The sequence below is a fragment of the Plectrocnemia conspersa genome, unplaced genomic scaffold (genome assembly GCF_051122295.1).
Source record: "Plectrocnemia conspersa isolate PC_06_02 unplaced genomic scaffold, ASM5112229v1 ptg000009l, whole genome shotgun sequence".
Taxonomy (NCBI): Eukaryota; Metazoa; Arthropoda; class Insecta; order Trichoptera; family Polycentropodidae; genus Plectrocnemia; species Plectrocnemia conspersa.
In genome coordinates this window covers 24,230,302-24,254,771 of record NW_028277173.1, presented here as the reverse complement: position 1 = coordinate 24,254,771, position 24,470 = coordinate 24,230,302, and the positions used below count along the sequence as shown (strand labels likewise).

The window sequence follows — 24,470 nt, the reverse complement described above, 5'->3', positions numbered from 1 at the left end:
GGCAATGAATTTAAATTTTTAACTGTTGAAAACTAGAAATTATATCTACACTGATACAGAGATCTAAAAATGTGTATATTTGAGAAAAATATGAATTCTTTACAGTGATTGAAATAAATTTGTATATTGATAAGGATATTATAGATATTTTCGTTATAAACATACATTGAGCTAAAGCTTTTTTATGCATTAATAATGTCAATTAAATAAACTATGATATTTGATAACGTTCATTATATTTTCATATAGCATTTTATAAATATGAAAAGAAGGGTTGACGATTATCTTAACTTAACCTTAACTCTAACACAATAATTTATTATTTTAGTATCATATTAGATTATTGTATCTTAATTAGATCATTAAAATGATTTATCTAACTGATAATACAATATTTATAAGTAAGTTAGAATACTTGCTTAATGATCTCATTAATGTTAACAAAATTTCAGGATTACACAAAATAACTATAATTAAGATACAATAATCTAACATAGAAAATTATTGTGCTAGAGTTACCAATGCGTTATTATGTGACATTTTATTATATATATAGTATATTATTATATTAGCAAGTATCATTTTTATTTGCTCGTTGGTATTTACTGTATCCGTATCCCGATGTAACCATCGTGATACAAATTACCATGGCATTCGTTAACATTACTGTATATTATATAATATAGAAGTCAGAAGATGGCGGGAAAGCTGTTTCCAGTTTTTCGCAGAGGTAGTATGTTTTGTATAATGCGTAAATTATATATATAAAGCTTGTTATACTTAGAGAAATGTATCATTTGGTATCTGGACATCACACAATCTTGTTCAGAAACCAGAAGCAGAGATGGCTTTTAAGGGTGCCTTTTTGGTAATTATAACATCTTCAAAGCGTTTCTAAATATATCATAACAATAGTAGATACATTGAGTTAAGCAGTTTTAGGTTGTTTGAAATTTGTGTATTATGAATATTTATAATATACATATAAACCTTGCTTACAGATTCTTTTCACGACGTGCTTTACATTACAATGCGTCTTTGGCGCCTTGAACTTAGGGAATGGTGCTGATTTAACTATAAGCAGAACTCCTTCATTCAACTTAAATGTATTGGATCCACAGTTAAGGAACCGAAATACCGGCAGACAAGGAAACGGCAGAAATCGTGATGTTAACAATTTATTAACTATAATACAACTCGTTAAGGCTCTACAAAGAACTCCATCAAGACCGAGACCGAGAACTACACCGCGAACTACACCGCGAACTACACCGAGAATTCCAGCTGAAAATCAAAATATAGGAGCTAATCCGATTCCGATTCAAAATATAGGCCTACCTACAGGCTTAAGTCAACCCATAGGTTTAGGTCAACCCATAGGTTTAGGTCAACCCATAGGTTTAGGTCAACCCATAGGTTTAGGTCAACCCATATTTAGTAACCCGTTTCCAATTCAAACTATAGGTGCAAATCAAGGATTTACATTTAATAACCCAGTTGGTGGTAAGATCTTTTTTCCTCTGCCAATTGATGCTCGTTAACTATTTATTAATATTATTTTCTTGTTAATGTTAAATAATTAAATCAAATCTACTACTAATTACTTGACCTCATTTTTACAAGACTTTTTTGTTACTATATGTATATTTTCTTTCTTTTTGATATTAAAAATTTACAGTAAAAAAATATAAAATGTCAATGTTAATTGTTCTGATGAAAACTTATATGTCTATGTCTATTTGAATAGGAAACCAGCGATAGTTAAGCAACAGCTAAGTACAAACCTAGGACATGAACTAAGTATTCATGAAGAAGTAGTTTTTTAAACTCAAAGACATGTAGTCATGTAGTCAATGGAAAACATGTAGTAGGAGTGACAGTGAAAAGCTTAGATTTCAATTAAAATCTTCATTTAGAACAATTTTACAGTATATCACTTCTTCTAAGTCACCTGAGTTAGTTCTGAATAGCTAATGATCCATTAAGGAATAAACACGTTAAAAGTGCATATAGAAATCACTCACCTGCTGTAGTTAAAAAACGAAATAATTATTTTTAAATGCTAAAACGAGTTATGTAATAACTGTATGATATTTTGTAACTGAGTATTATTAAATTAATGTTTTTTTTTATAAAAATGTATTTTATTACAAAATAACAATCAAACATTTAACAATAAGTATAATCAAAATAGTGTACATCTCTTCTTCGAAGGGTTCATGGTAGAATTGACGGGACATTTCCAAGCTCTAGCGAATTCTGGCATATTTTGCAATGTTCCTTTCAGTCTCAAATGGCTAGGAGAGTGTACGTCTTCTATGTCAAATTTCAATGATTTTTTAGTGTATGTTCCGCACCATAGCTAAAGCACAAATACATGTTACATAATTATACATAAAAAAATACATATATCTTAAAACAGGACCCATAAAAAAATATTTTTACAAATGTATAAGTAATTTTACAATAGATGCTATCTTCATCGATCATTCATGCAAGTTTTTATTCTACGTTAATAAAAAAAATTTAGTCTTTGGCGCAAAATAATCTGTATGGACCGTTTTTTAAAAAAAAAGTTCCATCTAAAGAATGCTGCAGAGATCAAAACAAATGATTTTTATGTTCACAGTTTCTCGATCGCATTTCGCCATGTTTCAGCAATTAAAAAGGAACTATTCCACTAATGTCTTAACAAACACAATATATTACTTGTTTTAAGTAATGCCTAGTTTTCCTGTATCATTAATAACTGTTGAATTTGACGTCCATTCTCTGTTACCATATGATTAAAAAAGGCGTATTTGTTCAAAATCATATTTATAAAGGCCATACATTATTATTGTGACGTCACAAACATCAGGGCACGTGAAAATGAAAATGAGGATTTAAGTGTTATTATTCTTTGTTTAAAATACTATATATTAGTATTAATAAAATGAATTAAGAAACTGGGAATTATAGATTTATTTGTATTGTTATATTACATTGGTATTTTAATGCTTCCACTACACTCTCTGGAAGTTGTCTGAACCAAAGCTACGACTTCGAGTAAGCGCCCACACTGTCGGGGATTTTATATGCGCGCGCGCTTCGCGGCGTGGATGACGTCCGACGGCGGCTAATGCGCCGCACACGTACATATTTGCGCGCGATCGAAAAAAGTGCCAAATAATCGCAATTTTTAAATTGTCATATTATTAAAATTACGCTACTGATAATTATAAAAGTGTGTGTGGGCACTCACCAATACAATATCAATGAAAACTTTTCGATTGTAAATATTCAATTTACGCAAAATCTTTGTCGGCTTTTGTAAAATGCCATAAGGCATAAAAATGATACTTTAGAATACGAACACTGCTTCTGTGACTATCCTAGAATTTGTCGCTATCGATTCTAAGTAAGAATTCGTTATGGTGTGACATTTATATACACCGATCTAGGAAAATACATAAGGATATACAAAAAGATTTTTTCTTAACAAAATCAAGTACCACTAATTATTTTTTAAATATTTAATTTTATATGAAAAAAAATAGAATAACGATATATGTTAGAAGAATATACTATCAAAAATATAATTAATCCATTTTGGTGCCCTAAAATATTCGAAGATGTCAATAAGAGTCTGTTAAAAATTGAGTCCTGCTGTACGATCAAGTCCCCAATAAGCATGTGGTATTATAACTTGTCACGTGACCAAACCATAGGACGCCTACGCGCATATTGATTGTTTGCGAACCACCATGTCATTATCTCTCCCACTCTCGTCACTTAACACGCGAGAGAGCGAAAGGGGAAGTATATCACCGCTCTGACTTCGGTCCCTTTGACTCGGAAAAAATGCCGACACTGTTCTGAAGTGCTCGAAGCTGGGCAAGAATTACCCCCACTTTACTCGGTAACCTCGGACAACTTCCGAGAGATTTTAGAGCAGGCAGAACCAAACTTAACCAAAGTAGCCCACTATATTCTCTGTCCTTGGCCAACCTTGGCAAACTTCCAGAGAGTGTAGTGCAGGCATTAGACGAGATGGCGCTCCCTTGTATAACTATATTTGTGCTAACACATTCAGTACGAGAGCTATTCATTTAATCATTATTCATCATTGAGAAAGAGATGGCAAAATTTGGGTTTACGCCCCCTACTATTAGCTAGAGTCAACGTCAAAAAACCACTAACTCTTTTTTACAGACAGACGTCGCATCTCGCATATTGCTCTATAGTTTGTCTGTATTTTGATTACACTGTTTTAAAAATACGATAGCTATCCTTACCAATACTACTACGGACTTCTAATATAAGTATATTCAAACTTCTAAGCAGGGATAATTATTTTTTGCGCTCTACTATTGGTCAAAATTCGGTTTGGATGATTTTTATTCGATCATCACTTATTGTAAGTCTTCAATATAAACTTGTCCGTAACTATTTTATTCCAATTTACCGGTAGATCAACCCTTGACATAAATTCACAGTTATCATTCCTAATGAGTCCATGGCTTCGAAAATATTTTTTTTATTATTATCGTACGTACTTATGTAAGCAAAGTCAACTATTTTTCTTATATACAAAGAATATTCGGAAGTAGAAATACAATATTTGGTTACCCTTTTACAATCAATATATGTCTGTCTTTTATTTTAATTATTTATCACGATATTCATACATGAAATTGGGAAAATCTAAGAAAACCTCATGATTGATCAAGGGTCCAATCCAGGTCTTTCAGGTATTATCTACCCATTTATATCACTGCTCTATCGTGCTAGTATATTAGACAAATATTGAATTTATCATATTTTATAAAAAAAAACCAATTAAAATATCATAGTAACTACCAGGCGCGTACGGTGAGATACATTCCCTTTCGCTCGCTCGCGTGTAAAGTGACGAGAGTGAGTGAGAGATACTCGGGGGTCTACGTTACATGCGTTCCGCACGCCCACTTCTTCTCGCTCAATCTCGTCACTTCATGCGAGCGAGCGAAAGGCAATGTATCTCAGTGTACGCGCCTGGTATCTACTACACATAGCTAACTGTTTATAAGTTGTTTTTTATAGAACTTGATTTGGCATTTGATTTCATTATAAAGCGAATAAGTCTGATATTGATTATAGGCACATTTATAATATAAAACAATACATACATTAGCATATGATAAGAAAAACAGTTGATCTCCATGCATGTTTGATAAACCTGGAAGTGTTTTTGGTTTTTCTTTAACCATCCAATAAGCAATCAGGGCTGCTTTTAAACCACCGTTATCAGCGATGTTTTCTCCGAGAGTTAATTTTCCGTCAACCTTAAATCATGTAATTTATGAATTATATTTGCTAATATATTATTAAATTTTAATTTTAAAATACATACATATTTATCCAATTCCGATACGTAAAAGTTAGAATATTGATCTATCAAGCAGTTGGTTTTGTTCACGTACAGCTCGTTGGTCGTGTTTGACCACCATTGCGTTATAGAGCCATCTTTATCATATTGACTGCCTGAAAAATCAATATGCACTTACTGTAATAGAGTAATGCATCAAAAGATTGCTACGTTTTAAAATAAATACATAACCAGTGGTGTAGTGATAAAAAATAAGTGCTGGAGCGCTGAACTTACAAACCCCCTACACAACTGTTTTTTCGTTTATATTTTTTTAAATAGTCAATATTGATATTTCAAAATAATTTTAATTTTTAATGTTTGTTTTAACATTTCAGTAATGTATTATAGAATTTTTCTAATGTAATATGTGTTTTTTTTATCCTATTTCATAATTGCTACAGACTAAAGTGTTATCAAGGAATCACTGATAATTTTTCAGTCTTCGCATTTTTTTCGCAATTATTTAATTTATTTGACAGATGTTATTTATATTTTACCGAAGCTCGCTATCTTATGTCAACCGAGGTTGCACTCCCCTGAATACGGTCGATACATTCGGTCAAAATGCAAAAGAAAATGCAATCGGCTGTAAAAGTGTTTGTATGTCACAGAAGAAAGACTCTGTGTTGTATGTTTATGACTTTGTACAAACAACCTATAAAAGTGTATTGCCTATTGTTCGATTATTTTGTGTTACACGTGCGCAGATAGGAACAATTTTGATTTTGTTGTGAAATTTTCAGTACGTTTTAAAAATTTGGTGATTTATAAAATTGCACAAGTTACATAAATATTTTACTGAAATTTAAAAAATATATGGGCATTGCTACGTTTACAACTTACTATTAAATGAGATAGTAATAGAGTTTTCCGAAGATGGGCAATAAAAAATGTTGTCGTTGTAATGTGGGCGATGAGTTAATTAGGTTTGAGAATCTATGTTTTAATCAATACTTGAAGGAGCTAGCGCTGGTAATTATGTAGAAAACTCAAGCAGTCTTCAGATAGTATATATTCCTTATTAGCAGCTAAAAGAATTGCTTTCTCGCGTCTTAAGGAAACATATCCCAGCTCGTTACCGAGCGTTCCCACTGCAACGGCGCCGACACGATTTTAATGCTTTTGACGTGATTTTTGACTTTTAAGAAGTAATAATAGCTTTTGCGACTTTTTATAGACCAAAAGTCGGTTTGAATATACTTTTAACTAATAATAACCAATGCGTTACAACGGGGTAAAACTGTACCAACTGAGTTAGTCAGTCAGATATAATGAATACCTATAAGTAAGTATTAATCACCAGACTGAAAGTCTGGGAATCGGTGACATCTATACTAATAATTATTATATGTAATATAATTTATAACCAATAGATTTCACTGCAGCTGGGGCTAGTTTTTAATAATAGCGCATTTTTTTTAAATGAAAATTCTGAAGTGCTGCTGCCAGGGCTCGATCCCGCAACCTCAGATTTATTAGTCTGAGACGTTACGGACTACTTTATTCCATCCTTATCTCACAAATAAATTTCAATATAGATAATACAGATTAATATATATTCACTAATAGAATTATTTGAATTGCAATGTGAGTTTATATTTAAAGAAAATGCCATAAATCAGATTATCATTTTCCATTGATAATAAAATCAGCAATGTTTGAAAATTCACATAAGTACTTGCGAAAAAATGTTTTTTATTGGTTAACTTATATCTACTTATCATTTTTAATAAAAGTATAATACCAAAATAAATAATTTAAGCTGTAAGCCTTATCTATAATATATACAGAAAATTGTTTTTTTTTTTATTATGATAGCATCTTCTTTGAGAAAGATGCGGCGCTCCAGAGTTACATTTCATGAACCAAACATGGCTTTTGGGGGTATCCCGGTATATTATTGTGTTTTTAAAGGTCGGGACAGCGCGTACGCAGTCCCGGCTACCAAAAATTACGCGCCCGAGTTATCCACATTAGGGATAATCGCAGAGGTCAGCCCAACCGGAGTGCAATGGAAGAGCCTCACCCTGGGGGAACCGCCTTCGTGATCACGGTTTCCCCTACGCCAGGTAAGTATGCTTTCACGACCCCTATTCTTAGTATATAAACGGAGAAACTTAATTTGCGCTTGCGAATATCCATTACTACTAACGCCATCTATTAAGTTGAAAGTTGACTACGCTAAATAAAATTCGCACAATAAAAATATTAATAATAATAATAACAATATGCTACATTTATATATAGATTAATTTAAATATCAAATAATATTGTGACATTAAGGTGAAAATATAATAATAAAAAAAGATAAAAAATATGCAATATTTGTATTATATATATGTGCAATTGCAATTTGTATTGTATATATGTATTTGACGTATGATTTTTTAACGGAACTATGAATTTTTAAAATCTTTGATTAATTACTATTTTAAAACAAGATAAGCCTGACTAACGAACAAAGCAATTTTTTTTAATTTCCATTAAACAACGTTTTAGACTTGATTAATTTTTCCATCGGATTTTTTTAACAGTGCTACCTACTAGTTTTTTTAAAGTTTCGAGAAGCTGCCATTTTGAATCAAGATGGCAAATACAATTGATTCAAATATTTTCAGTCAATATGAATAAAACTACCACAGTTATCATATCCTCAAAAACCCACAAATCATATCGGAATACATTTACTAGTGAAAATATAACGTCCTAATGTCCAAATATATTTTCAGCAGTAGATGTATATTTCTACTAACGAAAATATAATTTAACTTATAGGCTCTAAAATGTCTATGAAGCTCAATTTGACAGTTTCAAAACGTCCATTTGTTGTTTAAACCCAAACCTAACCTAATGAAAGTTGTAAAACTAATTATATTGTAGTTTTAGAACTTTTATTAGGTCAAGTTCAAAATACAAACTAAGCTAACTCATCTCTCAGGGAAATATAATTGGAAGAATAATTACAGACAGACATTGTATCTCACATATTGCTCCATAGTCTGCATTTCGATATTACACTAAGTTTTAAAAATATGATAGCTATCTTTACCGTTATATTACTATGCACTTCTAATAAAAGAGGGTTGAGCAAAGTATGTTAAAACCGAATTTTGGTCAATAGAAGAGCAAAAAAACAATTATCACTTCTCAGAAGGTAAAAATTCACGTCAAAAGCAATTAAATCGTGTTGGCGCCGTCGCAGTGGGAACGCTCGGTAACACTAATTAAAACATTTCGGTAAATATATCGCAGCGATGGCTAATTTTTATATTTATTTGTAGCATAGAAAGGGTTAACTTGTACCTATTATTATTTATTCAAGAAATTATATTACGATGTTAAAAAATATATAAAACGCTATTTTTGTCATGAGGCCCGGAATCATTGTTTTCCCTAATATGTAATGTTATGCGCCTAAACGTACCAAAAACTCACTGGCATTTCTTAAAATTAAATTATTGCCAAACGTACTGTTTTTTTAATCATGCCTTGCGTAAAAAATATTCTACACGATTTTCTAGAGTCAATGCACAAAAATAAATAAATAAAATATTTATTAACATTACCAATAGGGTAAGGGCGATTAGATATTAATTTCGAAAATCGTACCTCGAGCATAACAAACCAATACTGCCCTTTTACACACACTGGTACCGCCCCTAAGGGAGACCGAATAGAAATTTAGGAGCACGCGATATTATTGCGCACTGACGTTGAAAATAAATAGACTAGTTGTTTATAAAACAATAAAAAATAGTCCGTTTCCGCTTCGAATCATCGCATTGGTCAGACTTTTGAGAGTAAGGAGGGCGTTTTAAAAGATATACTCTTGTAAAAGTAGAAGAACACTTTTAAAACAAACTTAGTTTAAAACAAGACTTACATCATAAACACAGAACCACCACTTCGCTTCTGACTTGGAACAAATGAGAGTTTATCCTAAATCACATTAAGCTATGCTAGTATAAGTATCGACCGAGAATCGACTGAAGATCAAAACACAATCAGAGAGATAGCAACCGCTTTCCATATCAAGTCAGACCAGGTCCAGTTAAGATCAGACCAGAACTTCTATGGATAATACGAGTCGCAAGACTATGAGAATTAATACGTAACGTACGTGTACATAACCAATCACCGCGACACAATAGTTTCAGACCGAATACACTTATTTTATTTCAACTCAAACGTATGTAGGTTGAAAATAGGTAAACCACCTTTTTAGCTAAAATAAAAATGGATATTATATTTGTAGTTAAAATAAACCACGTCTTTCTAGCTAATTTTCTGTTTTCTTATACTCTCAGTTTAATTACCTTGATTGTCGAATCCGTGCGTTATTTCGTGTCCTAATATAGTACCAATCGAGCCGTAGTTCAGTGCTCTGAAATAAATATTACCAATCAAATACCAAAAACGGATGTTGATCTTAAAATAAAAAACACAGAGAAACGCGCTAATGATACATATGTATGTGTATACTCACTCTAGTCCTAGATCGTAAAAAGGATATTGCAACATAACTAACGGTACGGCTGCGTCCGACGAGATGAATTAAACCAATCAATTATTACAAATTTAACTTTAAAAGAGCATATATAATAATAATAATAATAATAAAAATACTCACTTATTCCATTAGCTTGGAACGTATGATAAGCATTTACTTCTGTCGGCACCGTGTCCCAATCAAAAATATATGGTAGTTTATATTCGTTTAATGTACTTCTGAAATTCGCTCCCTTAACATTGATCATATTTTCTAAATGCTTCCCAGGATCCACGTTCAAGTTTTCGTACAATTTCTCTAACTTCTCTGGGTCGAATAACCAATCAGGAAATCCCACCAATTCTTTCATTACATTCACTTTCTCCACAGTGGCTCTCTTTGTAGGCAAATCCATCCAATTCACAGACAAGAGCATACGTTCAAAGCCTTTCTTGATCCCCTTTAACATTTTCTTGACGTTAGCTAAGATAGAAGTGGATTGATTTTTGTCTATTATTGTATATCCAACTGCCATTCCCATCATACTTGTCACGGTACTAGCACAATATACCGATCTGGGCACTGAACTTTCAATTTCAGTCACTTTCATCACGTAATGTGTATATGAATCTCTAAGCTCTTTAGTTGTATAAGGAATGAAATTTTCTAGCATCTGTCATAAATCATTTAATTTATGTATAATATGTGTATTTATCATTAAAGTAAAATAATTATCTTAATTAAAGTATATTTATATTATGTATTCATTAAATTTTAATAAATCTCAATGCAAAATTAACCACTGATCAGTAAAAATGTAACCCATCGGTACCGTTGTGTTTTTAACTTTAATGTATTTAATAATATTTATAATGTGATTAATTTTGCAATGCACCGACTCACTTCGCAGCATGCGACAGCGATAATAATTTATTTTGCATCTTTATATTGCCTGTATTCCATAAAAATACCAAATACAAGTATGACTATAAAATCACGCATGCTTTTATTTCAGCAAAATAATTAAGAAAATAATGACAAACTTACGCTATATATTATTTTATAGAGACTATACTAATTCAACTATACTAAACTAAAACTAGCCAACTAAATGGCAATATTCGAGCAGGAATACGGTTGACGTATGTTTTTTTTTATAATTTTACGATTATTTAACATAAGTATTTAACAAAGAATATACGTAAAATAAACCCTATTGCGTTAAAAATATATTATGAATTTATATAGCTATATAAATCCACATAAGATAAGCCTTATAAATACAACGTGTGAATAATTCATCAATAATTCACCTGTAACCATATGTACATTTCCAACTTCGATCGCGACGTATTTCGCACCATTGACAATATTATTATCAATACCTCAATGTCGTACTGTGTAGTCATTATTATTTCATTATCATAGTCTAACTTGGCATTGCTCTTGTTGAATAATTCAACGAGATATGGTTTCCATACTGGAAACGCGGTTAAGTTGAACTCCAAGAACGATTGGTCAGTTAAATTTTGAAACTCTCGTACCGTGTAATACAATAAATTATCTCCATTTATATATTCTAAAGGATCCGTTATGTTATATCCATCATTCGAATAAGACTGAAAAAGAAAAACATATATTAAAATTCTGACATTAAATAATTTCGATCTACTAATGACTCACAGTTAAACTCGCACTAAAGTTAATATATTCATCGAAAGATCTATCCAAGTTAATTTCTATTTCTTCTTTACTTAGACTTTCTTTTAACTCAGCTTTGGAATATTTCATTACTTCCATAATAGCCAACTTGTACATTTTTTTATAAGCTACCATAGATTCTTTATATTTTTCCTTTTCCCCTTCTTCGTCGTCTAAATCATCATCTTCGTTATTCTTTGCCTTTTTATTTTTATCATATCGTTCCTTCTTGATTTTATTTAAAATCTTATCAGTATCTTTGTATCTATAAACGTATCAAATATAACAAATAAATAAGATAATCGTATAAAATATCAATTTAATATTACCCTGGGAGTAAATCAGTAAAAGATGGTTCACCAAATACCAGTCGTTTAATAGATGCATTTTTAAGATCCGAAAAAATTTGGAATCCTATGAATACGTCAATTTCTATTTCTAATTTTATTTTAGTCTCAGTTTTTAACCAGTTAAAAGTAGAATTTTTTCTTTTTGTTATATTGAAAAATGTTGGAATTACCGGTAGTCCAACCCTTGACATAAATTCCATGACAGTTTTCATTCCTAACGAGTCCATGGTTTCTAAAAAATTTTTTTTTCATTATCTTACGTACTTATGCGAGCATATACAAAGAATAATCAGAAAGTAGAGATACAAGATTTGATATAACTTTCACATTTTGATAGGCGTTGAGCTCTGCGCGCATTGGGTGCCTTATTTGATGATAGAACAAACAGATTCACCTAATATTTTTTATATATAAACAATTTTTATATAATATATATACATATTATAAAAAGAAGTAAAGTTGCTGGTTTTTTAATCATCTTCTAGTAGACAAAAGGATATTAAAAATATAAAACAATATTAAATAAAAAGTATTTAAAATTATTAATCTTTAGTCTATTTATAACTATTTATTTAGCGAGAGATCTAGAGCAACCTTTGCTTCCCGAGACTCTTCAGAATCACTAGTTATTTACAGGGTTTTTTAATTAGATGAATTTTGAATACTCAATATGTTTACAAATCATGTAATAATTTCAAGTCGGTAACATAAATTGTCTGATTATCAATCACTGTTTTGTAAATTTTACGATTTTTTTATTGCATTTGCGATATCATATAATTTTGAGTCATCGTCCAAAAAGCGCTGGCTTTAGATAAAAAAGCAGAGATTCCAAGTCTAAACACGGCATCAAAATCGCACCAAAGCAACTCATTTCCCAAATAATTATACCTAGCGACAATTACATATGTTATTTAAATGTAAATCTTCCGGTGCATCATAACAGGCAACTAAATGTGTTACAAGGGAGTAAATACAATCAATACTACTAAGTAAGTAGCGTGACACCAGACTGAAATCAAAGTATGGTAATCAGTGACATATATTTTATTTTAATATTTAGCAATGAGATTAGGAAAATGTAAGTATTTTAATTATGATCTTCTAGACATTACAGAAATGAAAAAATACTATACTATATTTGTGTTAACACAGTCATTTCATAATTTTTCCTACTTGACAAAAATATGCTAAGTTTGGGTTTTCGCCCCTACTATTAGTTCTAAAGCACACGATACGGATATATGTTCGACATACTTATCATAAGTCCTGTTTATATTTTGAATAAATTTATATAAATTAAAATCATTAGTACATTTTTAATATTTATCAATTCTTTTCATTTACGTATTTGAAATTCAGTAGTGATAACAGTTTGTTAAACTTCTCAATATCATCACCTCTTATCACACGGAACTGACTGTGTTAACGCAAATATAGTATGGGAATTGTACTCAGATCTTTTATGTATTGTTCACTGACTTATACCAATTTTGTATCACTACTTTCGAAATATGCCTCAATATTAAATAAATACCTACCAGTATCGACACACGCTTTGTACATATCCTTAGCTTTAATAACAGATCTAGGATCTTCGTTCGTTATATTTTTCGCCAATACATCTCTAACTTTTCTCTCGACATTCTTCTGCTTGTCTGAAAACCAATCGTATGACAGTGAAAAATCTGGCTTAGGATGTTGCTCTGCCCAATTTCCACAAACGTACTGAAATTTAATTAAAAACACTTGTTAATAATTTACTTAAGCTTCAATAGTTGAAAAGATGTTTGTTCTTTGAATTCTTAATGTAAATCCGAATGCAATATTGATTGGACAGTATCGTGACCAATCGTTATTACGCGATGCCTTCGATTTAGTGCACAAATACGGACGTAGTTTTACTGCACCGCTATTTATAGATATAAAACTAAATAACTGACCAATCACAATAAAAATTCAGTCCAATGGTATAAAACATTATTTATACTGGTACCGAATAAAAATCGTCACAAGGATCGATACTTGTATCCATCGACAATATTATATTTGCAGCCGATCTCACGCACTCTTTGCTTTCACAAATGTCTTTACTTCTTTCTACAGCATCTGTAATATTACATAAAAAAAGTTTTATATAAATACAACAAAAACTTAAAATTAAATTAAATTAATATACTCACAATAATATCCGATTATAATTAAAACTAGCAACAATATCAAAATCAACAATAGCAATACGCCGATGATTATTTTCTCTTTTTGTTTCCATCTAAATCTGGTTAAAAGAAATGAGATTCATTAAAAATAATTTTATTAATTAAATACAAGAACTTAGAACTACCTAGAAGATCTGGAACCTACAGGAATCAAATAATTATGTAACAAATCTGAGCTTTTGCTTTCCCCATCCGTATTTGTCGATGAAACTGAAAAGAATAATATAATATATTGAAAGTCAAAGTATATCCATATTAATTCACAGCTAATAAAACAATGGCCATTACTATCCTTTAAATATTTAATTTAAAAAAGCATTTTAATAGTATATTTTCAAGGTTCTTATAAAAAATTGACGTTTAAGAGATAAGGCAAGGCGTTAACCGTGCTTGTGTAACAATTCCCAAACAAAAAACAGTCTGGTTTTTTAATTTGTAGCTTTTTAGTTGTGGCTTGAACTTGAATATTTATTAATTTTCACAATATGATAAGCTGTTTTATGATACTAAAATAAAAAAATCTCGACTTTCATTGTTCATCATGACTTTTATCTTATATATCACTACACTCTATTTGCGTTAACACAGCCAGTTCCTCTACACTCTTATATTTTTTATCTTGTGTAATCTTATCACTTTCACAAGCGATAAGAGTTGATACGATTAAAAGATTTTTTCATAAATTTTTAACACTACTGAATTTTAAATACGTAAATAATAGCGATCGATATATATAAAAAATATAATAATGCTTTTAATTTCTATAAATTTGTTCAAAATATAAACAGTGTAACCGTATGTGCTTTAAGGGCGTAAAACCAAACTTGTCATCTCTTTCTCAGTTATGAATAATGATGAAATGGATAGCTCTCGAACTGACTGTGTTAACGCAAATATAGTATAGTACTTTTTAATACCTGTCGCGTATAGAAGATCGAAATTAATAAATATTATGTAATTAAAATTTCTAGATGTTTTTAATCTCATTGATAAATATTAAAATAAAATTGAGCTAGGGTGTCCATAGTAAGTTCTATTGATAATTTATATATAATCAAATAGATGTGACTGATTTACAGACTTTGATTTTAGTCTGGTGTCCCGCTACTTATTGATTGTATTTACTCCCTTGCAACGCATTGTAGGGGTGTAAACCAAAATTTTCCATCTCAATTATGAAATGGATAGCTCTCGAACTGACTGTGTTAACGCAAATAGAGTATACACAAATTCATTAACGTATTATTTTTTATTCAAATATTCTAATTTTATTATATTTTCTTAAAACAAAATAACTGCATTTAACATTTATATTGCAGTAAGTGCAAACGAATCTGTAGTATTTTAAAACAAGGTTTATATTAATCCCAAAGAGTGCCTAATTTCAAGTCAGTTCCGTTTCATCTTCGTTTGTATAACATACATATAATCATTTCATGTCATATGAATTGAAAAAGGAAGTAGCGCAACTACAGCGACTAAAATCAAACGTTTTTTTTGTTTTGAATTTTTACAGAAAGATTGAATATTGCTTCAATTAATCGATATGAGACATCTTGAATACGTGTGAATCGTTGCTTTTCAACCAAAATTTTACCATTTTTGAATCGCATTTTAACTGGCGATGAGAAGTGAGTATAAAGATAAATCTTTAAGATCAAACGAGACAATTAATGCCGATAAGTTCTGCTAGCAATCGGATAATTTAAATTTGGTATTTTTGAAAAACGACCGCATTTGATAAAAATAAAAGGCATTATTTTTCACCACGATAATGCCAGATTATTCCTACATATAGTATTCAATACACACAGAAGAAATATTTTCATTTAATTGGAAGTTTACAAATAACCTTCTAAGTAAAAATAATATGTAGAAAAAAAGTATAAAAATCCCTTAAACAGCAACCCTTAAAATTTTGACTGTCCCTGATATAGACAATTTCCTTGAAACTATAAAATTATCCAGTCCTGCGTGTAAACTTGGAACTGCTAATGAGCAAAAATTATCGTAAATTTGCATCAAGTAGCGCATTAACCAATTTGTAAAGGAAGTACAAGAACTAGATGTTTTGCATTTATATAGTATAAAAAGCAAACGTTTTTATTTTATTTTTACTTACATACAATAAAGTATAGATAATATAAAATATCATTGATATAAAATTTACCTGAAACGGTGAAATTTTTCGACTCTTCCGTATGCCATGCGTTTAATTTATCGGGCCGATTTAACTTATACGTGCTTAAATTATAGGCCTCTACTCCATCGCAACGCAGCATTGTTTGGTGAAAATCGGAAAATTGGAAAAACGGTGCTTTGTGTACCGGCGCTTAGGGACGACTGTTTCATGTGACAGTTACTATCAAATGGATAACTTCGCCGACTGGCATATTAAATATTCCGATGGAACGGGGGTGTACTAGGGAAAACATTAATTTCACGATATGGTGGTTTTATAAAATACACCATATAAAACGAAACCATAATTTTATTTATAAATCATTATGTATTTTCTTTCTTCTATTTTATTTTTATAACTGCACTTAGAAGCTTACTTTGTATTGCAACCATGGAAACATATAACATATACTTTTTGTATTAAAACAAATGAAAATAATAATGAAAATATAAAAATTTAAATAAAATCTAGGCGAATGTGAACGGAACTGTAATTTGGTTTATGCGAATCCATTTTTAATAAGTAAGAGTTAGTCAATGATTTCAGGTAATATTTCGATTGAATAAAATTAGTCTTGAAAACGTAAACGATTTAATAGTTACTCATATTACATATAACTCACATAATACATATTAAATTACTCTAGTCCAAGAAATATAATACCAGTGTTTATAACGTCGTCATTCATAAAGATAGAATCATCGCTACGTAGTGATATAGTCTAATAATATAAAATATTATATTTAATTTCCAAAACAAATATTTTAGTTATGCCCCGAATCATCGAGTTTCCCCAGACGATCGAAAACTAAAAAGGGCGTTGCACTTTGGTATTTTATAATTCAGAAGACAGCCGTACTAAATCACTTCAGTGATTAACTTTATCTAGAACTACCACTTTGCTTTTCAATTGGAATAAATAACATTCAGACGAACTCGCACCAAGTGGAGTTACGCCGAATCGACCAAAACGACCTTTAGAAATCCAAGAAAGCTTCGCTTTTAACTTCGACCATCGATGAAGTTTCGCCAAACCGTCAACTGATTTCCAAATAAAGCAATTACTAGTTCCAAAACTATCATGAAGAGTGTTTCTTCTGGAGAATTTCTCGAGAAAAAATGTAAATCAAGAATTCTCATTTCTTAAAAAAATTTATGATTATAAAGCATTTTTTATATTATAAAATTAAATTTGTAGGAATATTTTTAAAAGGTTTACATCCTTTTTTATAACGCTGCATATGTAAAGACGGGTTCATGCATAATATGCATACTTCTTGGAAGCGTTTAATAGCAGTCTAGGAATGATAATAAATTGTTTACAAATTTTCAACACTTTAACTCGCCTTATTTTTGCTTAAGTAATTTTAAGGTTTGGGAACCTTAGAGAGTGATGATAGCCAGTGAGACTCAAGGTGGAATCTAGTTATAGTTATATTACATTATATTTACATATGTTGCGACAGACGATAAATGGTGAGATGTTTTCTCCGAGCGGCGGTGGAGAAGCTGGCGGCGGGATATCTGTTGGTCTCTTCGAGTGTATGTATGTATGATTTTTATAGAAAATAATACGAATATATTAAATACTCCGTAAATGAACATAATAAAATATATGTTATATTAATTGCTTAAAACATATTAAGAGCTTTTGAATTAGTATTAAAAAATCCACAAAAATATATACAATATATGTATAATAAACCAACAATATTTAATATTAGAAAAGTGTTAAAATAATTTATTAAAACACACTAATACAAAAAAGTAGTAAAATAAATCAAAGTAATTATACGTTTAAGACACACTGATTTTTTTCTATAATTTATTATAAATGAAATATAAATAATAATAAATAACAACAACAAAACTAATTATGGAAAAATACGTAAAATTAACTCATTCCTATATGTTTACTAGCAAATTAATAAATGTGTTTAAATTAACTCACTACTCAAATGGCTAAGTAGGAAATAAAAAAATATTGGTTAGTTGACCAGATGCACAAAAATCAGATAAAAATTAATGTTATTCATTTTTTAATATTAATTAAAGTTTTGTAGCCCCAAGGGGTGTGACTTCACAGCCGTGAGAATTTTATTAGATTATTTTACATATTGCGACAGACTATGATGGACGAGATGTTTTCTCTGAACAGTGGCGGAGAAGCTGGCGCAGGGATGTTATTGGTGGAAGATCCTCAGATGTATTGTAGGTGGCGTGGTCAGTGGCGTAGCCAGGATTTTGTCAAGGGGGGGGGGGTTGTCAAGAAAAAAGGCAAATTTTTTTTGTAATTTATATTTAATTAACATAAAATCACTGGCTGCGCTCCGCTAAGGGAGCGGTTCAGACCCCCGGAACCCCCCGGACCCCGGCGTGGCAGCGACAGTATAGCGGAGGCTGATTCTTCTCTGTTGCGGTGCTCGAATGCCCCTCTCAGACGGCGCCAGTCGAACACACGCTGGAGCTCGCCGTCAATAGTGTGGGAGAGTGGGGGACCTCTTTTGAGCTTGAAAAATCCCAGGCTCTTAAGAGGAAGTAAACTCTGTGAACACCCAGCCAAGGTAGCGTCCTTTGGACTACCAATGACGAGCAAAGCACTGCATTTCAACCAGCAGGCTATAAGGGCCCGGCCCTTAGGGACCGGGAGCTAATACTGGAACTGAGGCATCACGAAAGTGATGTTCAAAGATGAAGCATAGAACTGCAGGAGCATGCAGCGCTAATGCTATGCAAAAGCTATGCAACAGCATTGCAGGTGGTCAGGAGAGCGTTTCCCAATAACGTTCGGGAGAAACACTACTGAGACTCTAACAAATAATGTAGTACTACGGGGGGTGGATCCCGCTCATCTGGCCCTTAAAAGCTGGATGCCGCCCATTGGGTTGGTTTCGTCGGGCCCTATTACCGGTAACGACAGTGGTTTAAGCAATGGATCATGTAGTAACAATCTCTGTTCCTCTCAGAATATGAACCTGCATGACTGTGTGTTGTCCGCGGGCGAACGGGCGTCTACTAGTCTCTTCGAGTGTCTGCCAGAGTCTGCCAGGTGACTGCCTTCTTCTTATTGGAGTTGGGCGACAGTCCACCACACACTGGATGCACGCCATTCATCAGTGTGGGAGTGCAAGGGACCTTTTTTGGGTTAAATCCCAAACCCTTGATGGGAAGGGACCTCTCGAGCTGACCGTCTGAGGTAGAGCGCGAAGCAGTACCTAAGACGAAGCCCAGAGGGGACGAGCAAGCTCGGCCCCTCTGGGCTCCAAGACTGCGAATGAGGTAGCATATACACCCCCCCGTAGACATGGAGAGATGGTGCTATTACTAGGATGATACGCAATTCAAACAGTGCAATGCAATGCCGGCAAGCCAGCAAGAGCTTGTTTCCCTGAGCGCTCGGGAGAAAAACTAATATATCTCCAATAATATATTTAGTACTACGGAGGATAAGGAACCTCTCATCCGGCCGTCACAAGCTGGGTGCCCACCCATAAGGTTGGACTCGTAATGGCTTATTACTGGTAACACGTAGTTAAACTTTTCTCCTCATTGGAGTCTGACTTAAGTTTCCAGGGCTGGAAAACTTTTTGACAAATCACAATCATGCAGCGATCATCCAACCAATCGTTAAACTCACTTCTGAAAACAACGAAATAAGTACGGCCTTGAGAAAGTAACATTTGCTTGATGGATATCTTTGAGGTTGAATTAAGTATGGGTAATGGGAATATTGTGCCCTTGCGGTGCTATTTATTTTCCGGTGATATATCGTTTCCCGTGATCGTTTCATATCAAAGAAATATTCATTCAATGCACCGGAGAATTCTTGCGTGTTATTTATGAGGGAACCCTCTAGTTCTAATCGTAACGAGAGCTCTTGTGTGCTCGCACTATTGTCTAAATAATCACTTTTGGTCAGAGTAATTACTTGAGTTTCAAGAATAGGATCCCATACAACCGTGGCTCTGTTTGGTCCTCGCATTAATATTAGATTTTACAAATTATTTTTGTAAAAAATTATATCTTATTTTTATTAAAAGAAAAACAGTTTATGATATTTATTAAATTATTAATATGCGCTTATTATTATTTATAAAAATATGAATATAATTATAGTTAAACATATGAAAGGATTTATTAAATTATGATTTAAAAACAGTATGCACGAATTTTAGTGACACAAATAAATAAAGTTTTCTCTAAATAAATAAGCATTTAAAAAACTTCGACCATCGACAAAATTGATACCTAAGAGTTCAAACCAATTTTTGAGACAACTTGCAGACTACGTGACGCAGTACTACGACTTAAACAGACACGTATACATACATTTAATAAATCTCAAACTGTACAACCAATTTTAAAACTGTTTCAACCCAAAACTGATTTTAAAATAATTAATAAAAAGGATTTAACCTATATTATTTTTAAACAGGGGTTATGTTAATAGAAAAAGTGATACATAATTTCAAGTCAGTTTCGTTATATCTTCGATCATTTAACAAGCCCAAAGTAAAATTATCAATGGCCGTAAATAAAATCGAATCATTGCACGTCGTATAGATTTTAAATTAAAAGTAGTGCAACTACAGCGACTAAAAACAAACATTTTGATTCGTTTTGAACATCGACTAAACGCAGGAGAATTTGCATAAAGAATAAATATTATCAATTAATCGTTATAAAACATCTAATTTAACTGTGGATAGTAGCAAAGCCTAATGTTTGAATTCCGTATAATTTACCAACTAGTACAATAAAAATTAAAAATATTTAAAAAAATAAAAAATTAAGCAAGTAGAAGAAGAAGTTTAAGAATTGATTTAAGATTAAGCCTAACAATTAATTTATTATTGAATACCTATAAACACGATATTTTAAATAAGTTCATTAGTGACAATGTACGGCTTTAGATGGCGACGTTATTTTATATGTGCATAGCGTCAGTGCCATAAGTAGAATCACCTTAGCAACGAATTACCGTCATTAAAAATTTACACAATCATTTATACACACTCACTGCAAACTCAGACCTATGCCCTGTAAACTCATAATGAGAAAAATGATGTAGTATTCTGAAAGATTTATTTAAATTTAGTTATGGACTTCACACATCTAGATAATAACCAGCGATCTCGTGAAAACAACTAAACTTTACAAAGCACTAGGAGATTATATAAATTTAATACATTTTATTTCCTTAGAACTCATATTATGTATATAACTACATTTATTTAATAAAAAATAGTTTTCAACATTAAAAAATTTTCAATGCAAAATTTAAGAATAAATATTTTATTTCATAATAATAATTATCAGGAAAACGTTTTTTTCAGTATTTCGTAGCGCTTTAGAATTAAAAGCTTTTAGTCACGGAATTTGTAGGTATCGCGTTTTGTGGTACCTATCTACTTCCTATGTCCTATTTATCTGTAATTTTTGTTGTCATCATAAATCTTCACGCTTTTACTAATCAATTTTCCATAAAACATGCAGACAATACTTGAAAAAAATAAGATTTTTTTATACGCATTAAATATGTACGATATAGCAGAACGTTAGAATATAAATATGTACAAAATTATCGACAGCTAGTCTATCACATATCAAACCACACGGAAAGTTTTCCTAATGACTTGTTGTAGTGTCAACATGAAAAAAATATTAAGGATAGCAACTTTGTGTTACGACCTTTAAAATTTACAATAAATAGGTACACACTTGTATAAATATGTGTAATTTTAACTTGTTATGGAGTGCTCGGTTTGGAATTTATAGAAGTGAAATAAATCGGGGAAAACGCGTGTGCTTCGTTAAATATTCATGTCTACATGTCGATTAGACAAATCACACTTTGAGGTGACTGACACCAACCAAATATTTTAGGTCGTGCATGTGAAATATATTTTTTTCAACTTTGAGTTCATCGGTGATAACACTAATATATTTTAAAAATAAGAAACGTAGGAAATACATTATTTAGTATATATTTAGTAACTTACACTATTAACTTGTAATAATATGTTAGTTATTAAATGAGAAAATCCGAAGACATGGCTTTATATTTACTTGCGGTATAACACGTAAGAATCTGTGTATCGTGATAGTAGGGTTTGCAATAATACCGGAATTTTCAATATCGGTATTACCGGTATTGACATTATTATTATTATTTTTATTCCCTATGTTTATTGATTAGTAAAACCAAAGCATTTGAATTTGTTTTTATATATTGTGGCGACCACACACAGATGCCTACGTTTGAAAGGGTCTTATTCTCAAAATTCACACAAAGGGTATTATTCTCAAAACTCACACAAAAGCCCTCGTTAAGACCAGAAAATCACATAAATAACACGAGTTTTGTTCCTACTGTAAATATTATCCGTCATTAAAAGAATATTTCTTTGTCACGAAACGATCACGGATATAATAAATCACCGGATCGACAAGATTCATATCGCAGAATACGACCTTGGATAATGCCCATAAAGCAAATGTCGCTTTCTAAAGGCGTATACCTATTTCTCTGTAGAAAAGAGTACATCTATTGGCTGGATGATCGCTGCATAATTGTGATTGGTCAGCAAGCTTTGCAGCCCTGGATACTTAAGCCTGGACTCCGATGAGAAGATGGCTGTCACAAGCAGCCACTCGAATACTCCGGCAGACCATCACAAAACAAAATGCTTAGAGATATTTTCCAGACTTTGTATCCAGGTTTATCGATGAATCATGAATAAAATAATTTGTTATATTTTTTATATTTTATTTTAATTGCTTTAAAAAGACATCAACAATTTCAATATGAAACGATACAATCATAAGTATAAATAAATAATTATTTACATAATAATTTAATCGTTAATTAATTTTGCGACAGGTGACACCTAACAAATGCGCAATGTGCCACTTAATCGCAGTATAAATAAATAAATAAATTAATAACAATTAATCAATATGTTCTGATAGATAGATGCATACATAATCTATGCAATTCCATAAATCAAACATATTTTTTTCAAATATAACAATGCATTGTCGATGAGGATCATTCCAAAATATTAGAGTATTATAAGATTTCGGCGGTTTTTTTATAATGAAAAATGATTACCAACCATGTGAGTATACTTGGGGAGCGGCGACTACTTGTTTCACGACTGGTTGATGGACGTATTGCACTGGTTGGGCTACTTTGACGACTGGTTGGGCATAGGCAACGGGTTGAGCATATTTGACAACGGGTTGGGCATAGGCAACTGGTTGAGCGTATTTGACGACTGGAGAGTGAACCTGTGGAATTAAATATATTGTTAGATGGTACTCAACCTATTTGATCGAAATTTGAAAATACCTGGGAGAAGTGCGAGTAGCTGGAAGCAGCTGGAGCAATAGTCTTGACTACCGGAGCAGCATGAACGTAAGATGGAGCAGCATGGACATAAGATGGAGCAGCGTGGACATAAGAGGGAGCAGCGTGGACTGCAACTGGTTGCACGACTTGCTTCACTACGGCTTGCTGAGCCCATGGCTGGGCCCATGGTTGAGCCCATGGTTGGTCATAGGGCATAGCTACGGCGCTAGCGACAACCATGAGGAGTACCTTAATAATACATAGAACAAATTAAAATTTAATACCAATATAGCTTCATATAAAATATATGTATGATATACTCACGACGGCCTTCATTTTTGTTTTATTCTATTTGATTAGAAACTGAAGTAAATGTGAAGCACTTGGTCACAAAACCAACTGATGCAAAAGTCGAAGAAGGGAACGCTTTTATAGTAAAGTCGCAATGCAACAGCTTCGATCTGCAATCGCGAAAAAACGACCTTCTGTCAAGTTTCTGGAGCAACGTACACTTAGTTGGTATTAAAAAAATAATGAATGGATCTAGAGTTTTAAATACATTATATTTTATATGCGAGTACTATGATTGAATACAGATTAGTATCTATTACAAATTCACTTTTTATGTATCTATTATAATACATAATAACACTAATAAACTGTCTTATTGCGATTTGTATGAAGTTATCACACTGGTGACGAAATCGTGATAAAATTGAGCAAATATTTATAATAAATATTATTAGCATCACATAAGTCAACTAATAAATTAAAATAAATATA

At 31.8% G+C, this 24,470-nt stretch overlaps 1 protein-coding gene and 1 non-coding gene across 3 annotated transcripts; both read right to left on the bottom strand.

The window, feature by feature from the left end:
• Positions 1-2,122: 2,122 nt before the first annotated feature.
• On the bottom strand, positions 2,123-24,132 carry LOC148232343 (endothelin-converting enzyme homolog). Of its 2 annotated transcripts, XM_088191994.1 has the most exons (16): positions 24,012-24,132; positions 23,688-23,936; positions 23,452-23,626; positions 14,277-14,361; positions 14,116-14,210; positions 13,929-14,041; positions 13,474-13,660; positions 11,912-12,164; positions 11,565-11,847; positions 11,195-11,500; positions 10,023-10,554; positions 9,879-9,927; positions 9,709-9,776; positions 5,375-5,505; positions 5,151-5,306; positions 2,123-2,362 (listed from the first exon to the last, which is right to left on the bottom strand). In XM_088191994.1, the coding sequence occupies exons 1-16, from the start codon at positions 24,021-24,023 to the stop codon at positions 2,186-2,188; spliced, it is 2,871 nt and encodes a 956-aa protein (XP_088048120.1). In that variant the 5' UTR covers positions 24,024-24,132; the 3' UTR covers positions 2,123-2,185. The 2 variants fall into 2 exon arrangements, with proteins under 2 accessions (XP_088048120.1, XP_088048121.1); XM_088191995.1 differs by lacking the exons at positions 23,452-23,626; positions 23,688-23,936; positions 24,012-24,132 and having other exon boundaries at positions 13,876-14,041; positions 14,277-14,341.
• On the bottom strand, positions 7,308-7,469 carry LOC148232344 (U1 spliceosomal RNA). The gene has a single exon (XR_015810886.1). It is a non-coding gene; the product is annotated as a U1 spliceosomal RNA (small nuclear RNA).
• Positions 24,133-24,470: the final 338 nt, after the last annotated feature.

Coding starts and splice junctions, on each gene's coding strand:
- LOC148232343 (XM_088191994.1), bottom strand. Junction 14,362..23,451: donor TCCCCAAGTATACTCACATG/GTTGGTAATCAT, acceptor TATTCTTTTCAG/TTTCATCGACAAATACGGAT. Junction 5,506..9,708: donor GCACGGATTCGACAATCAAG/GTAATTAAACTG, acceptor TTGATTTTTCAG/GCAGTCAATATGATAAAGAT.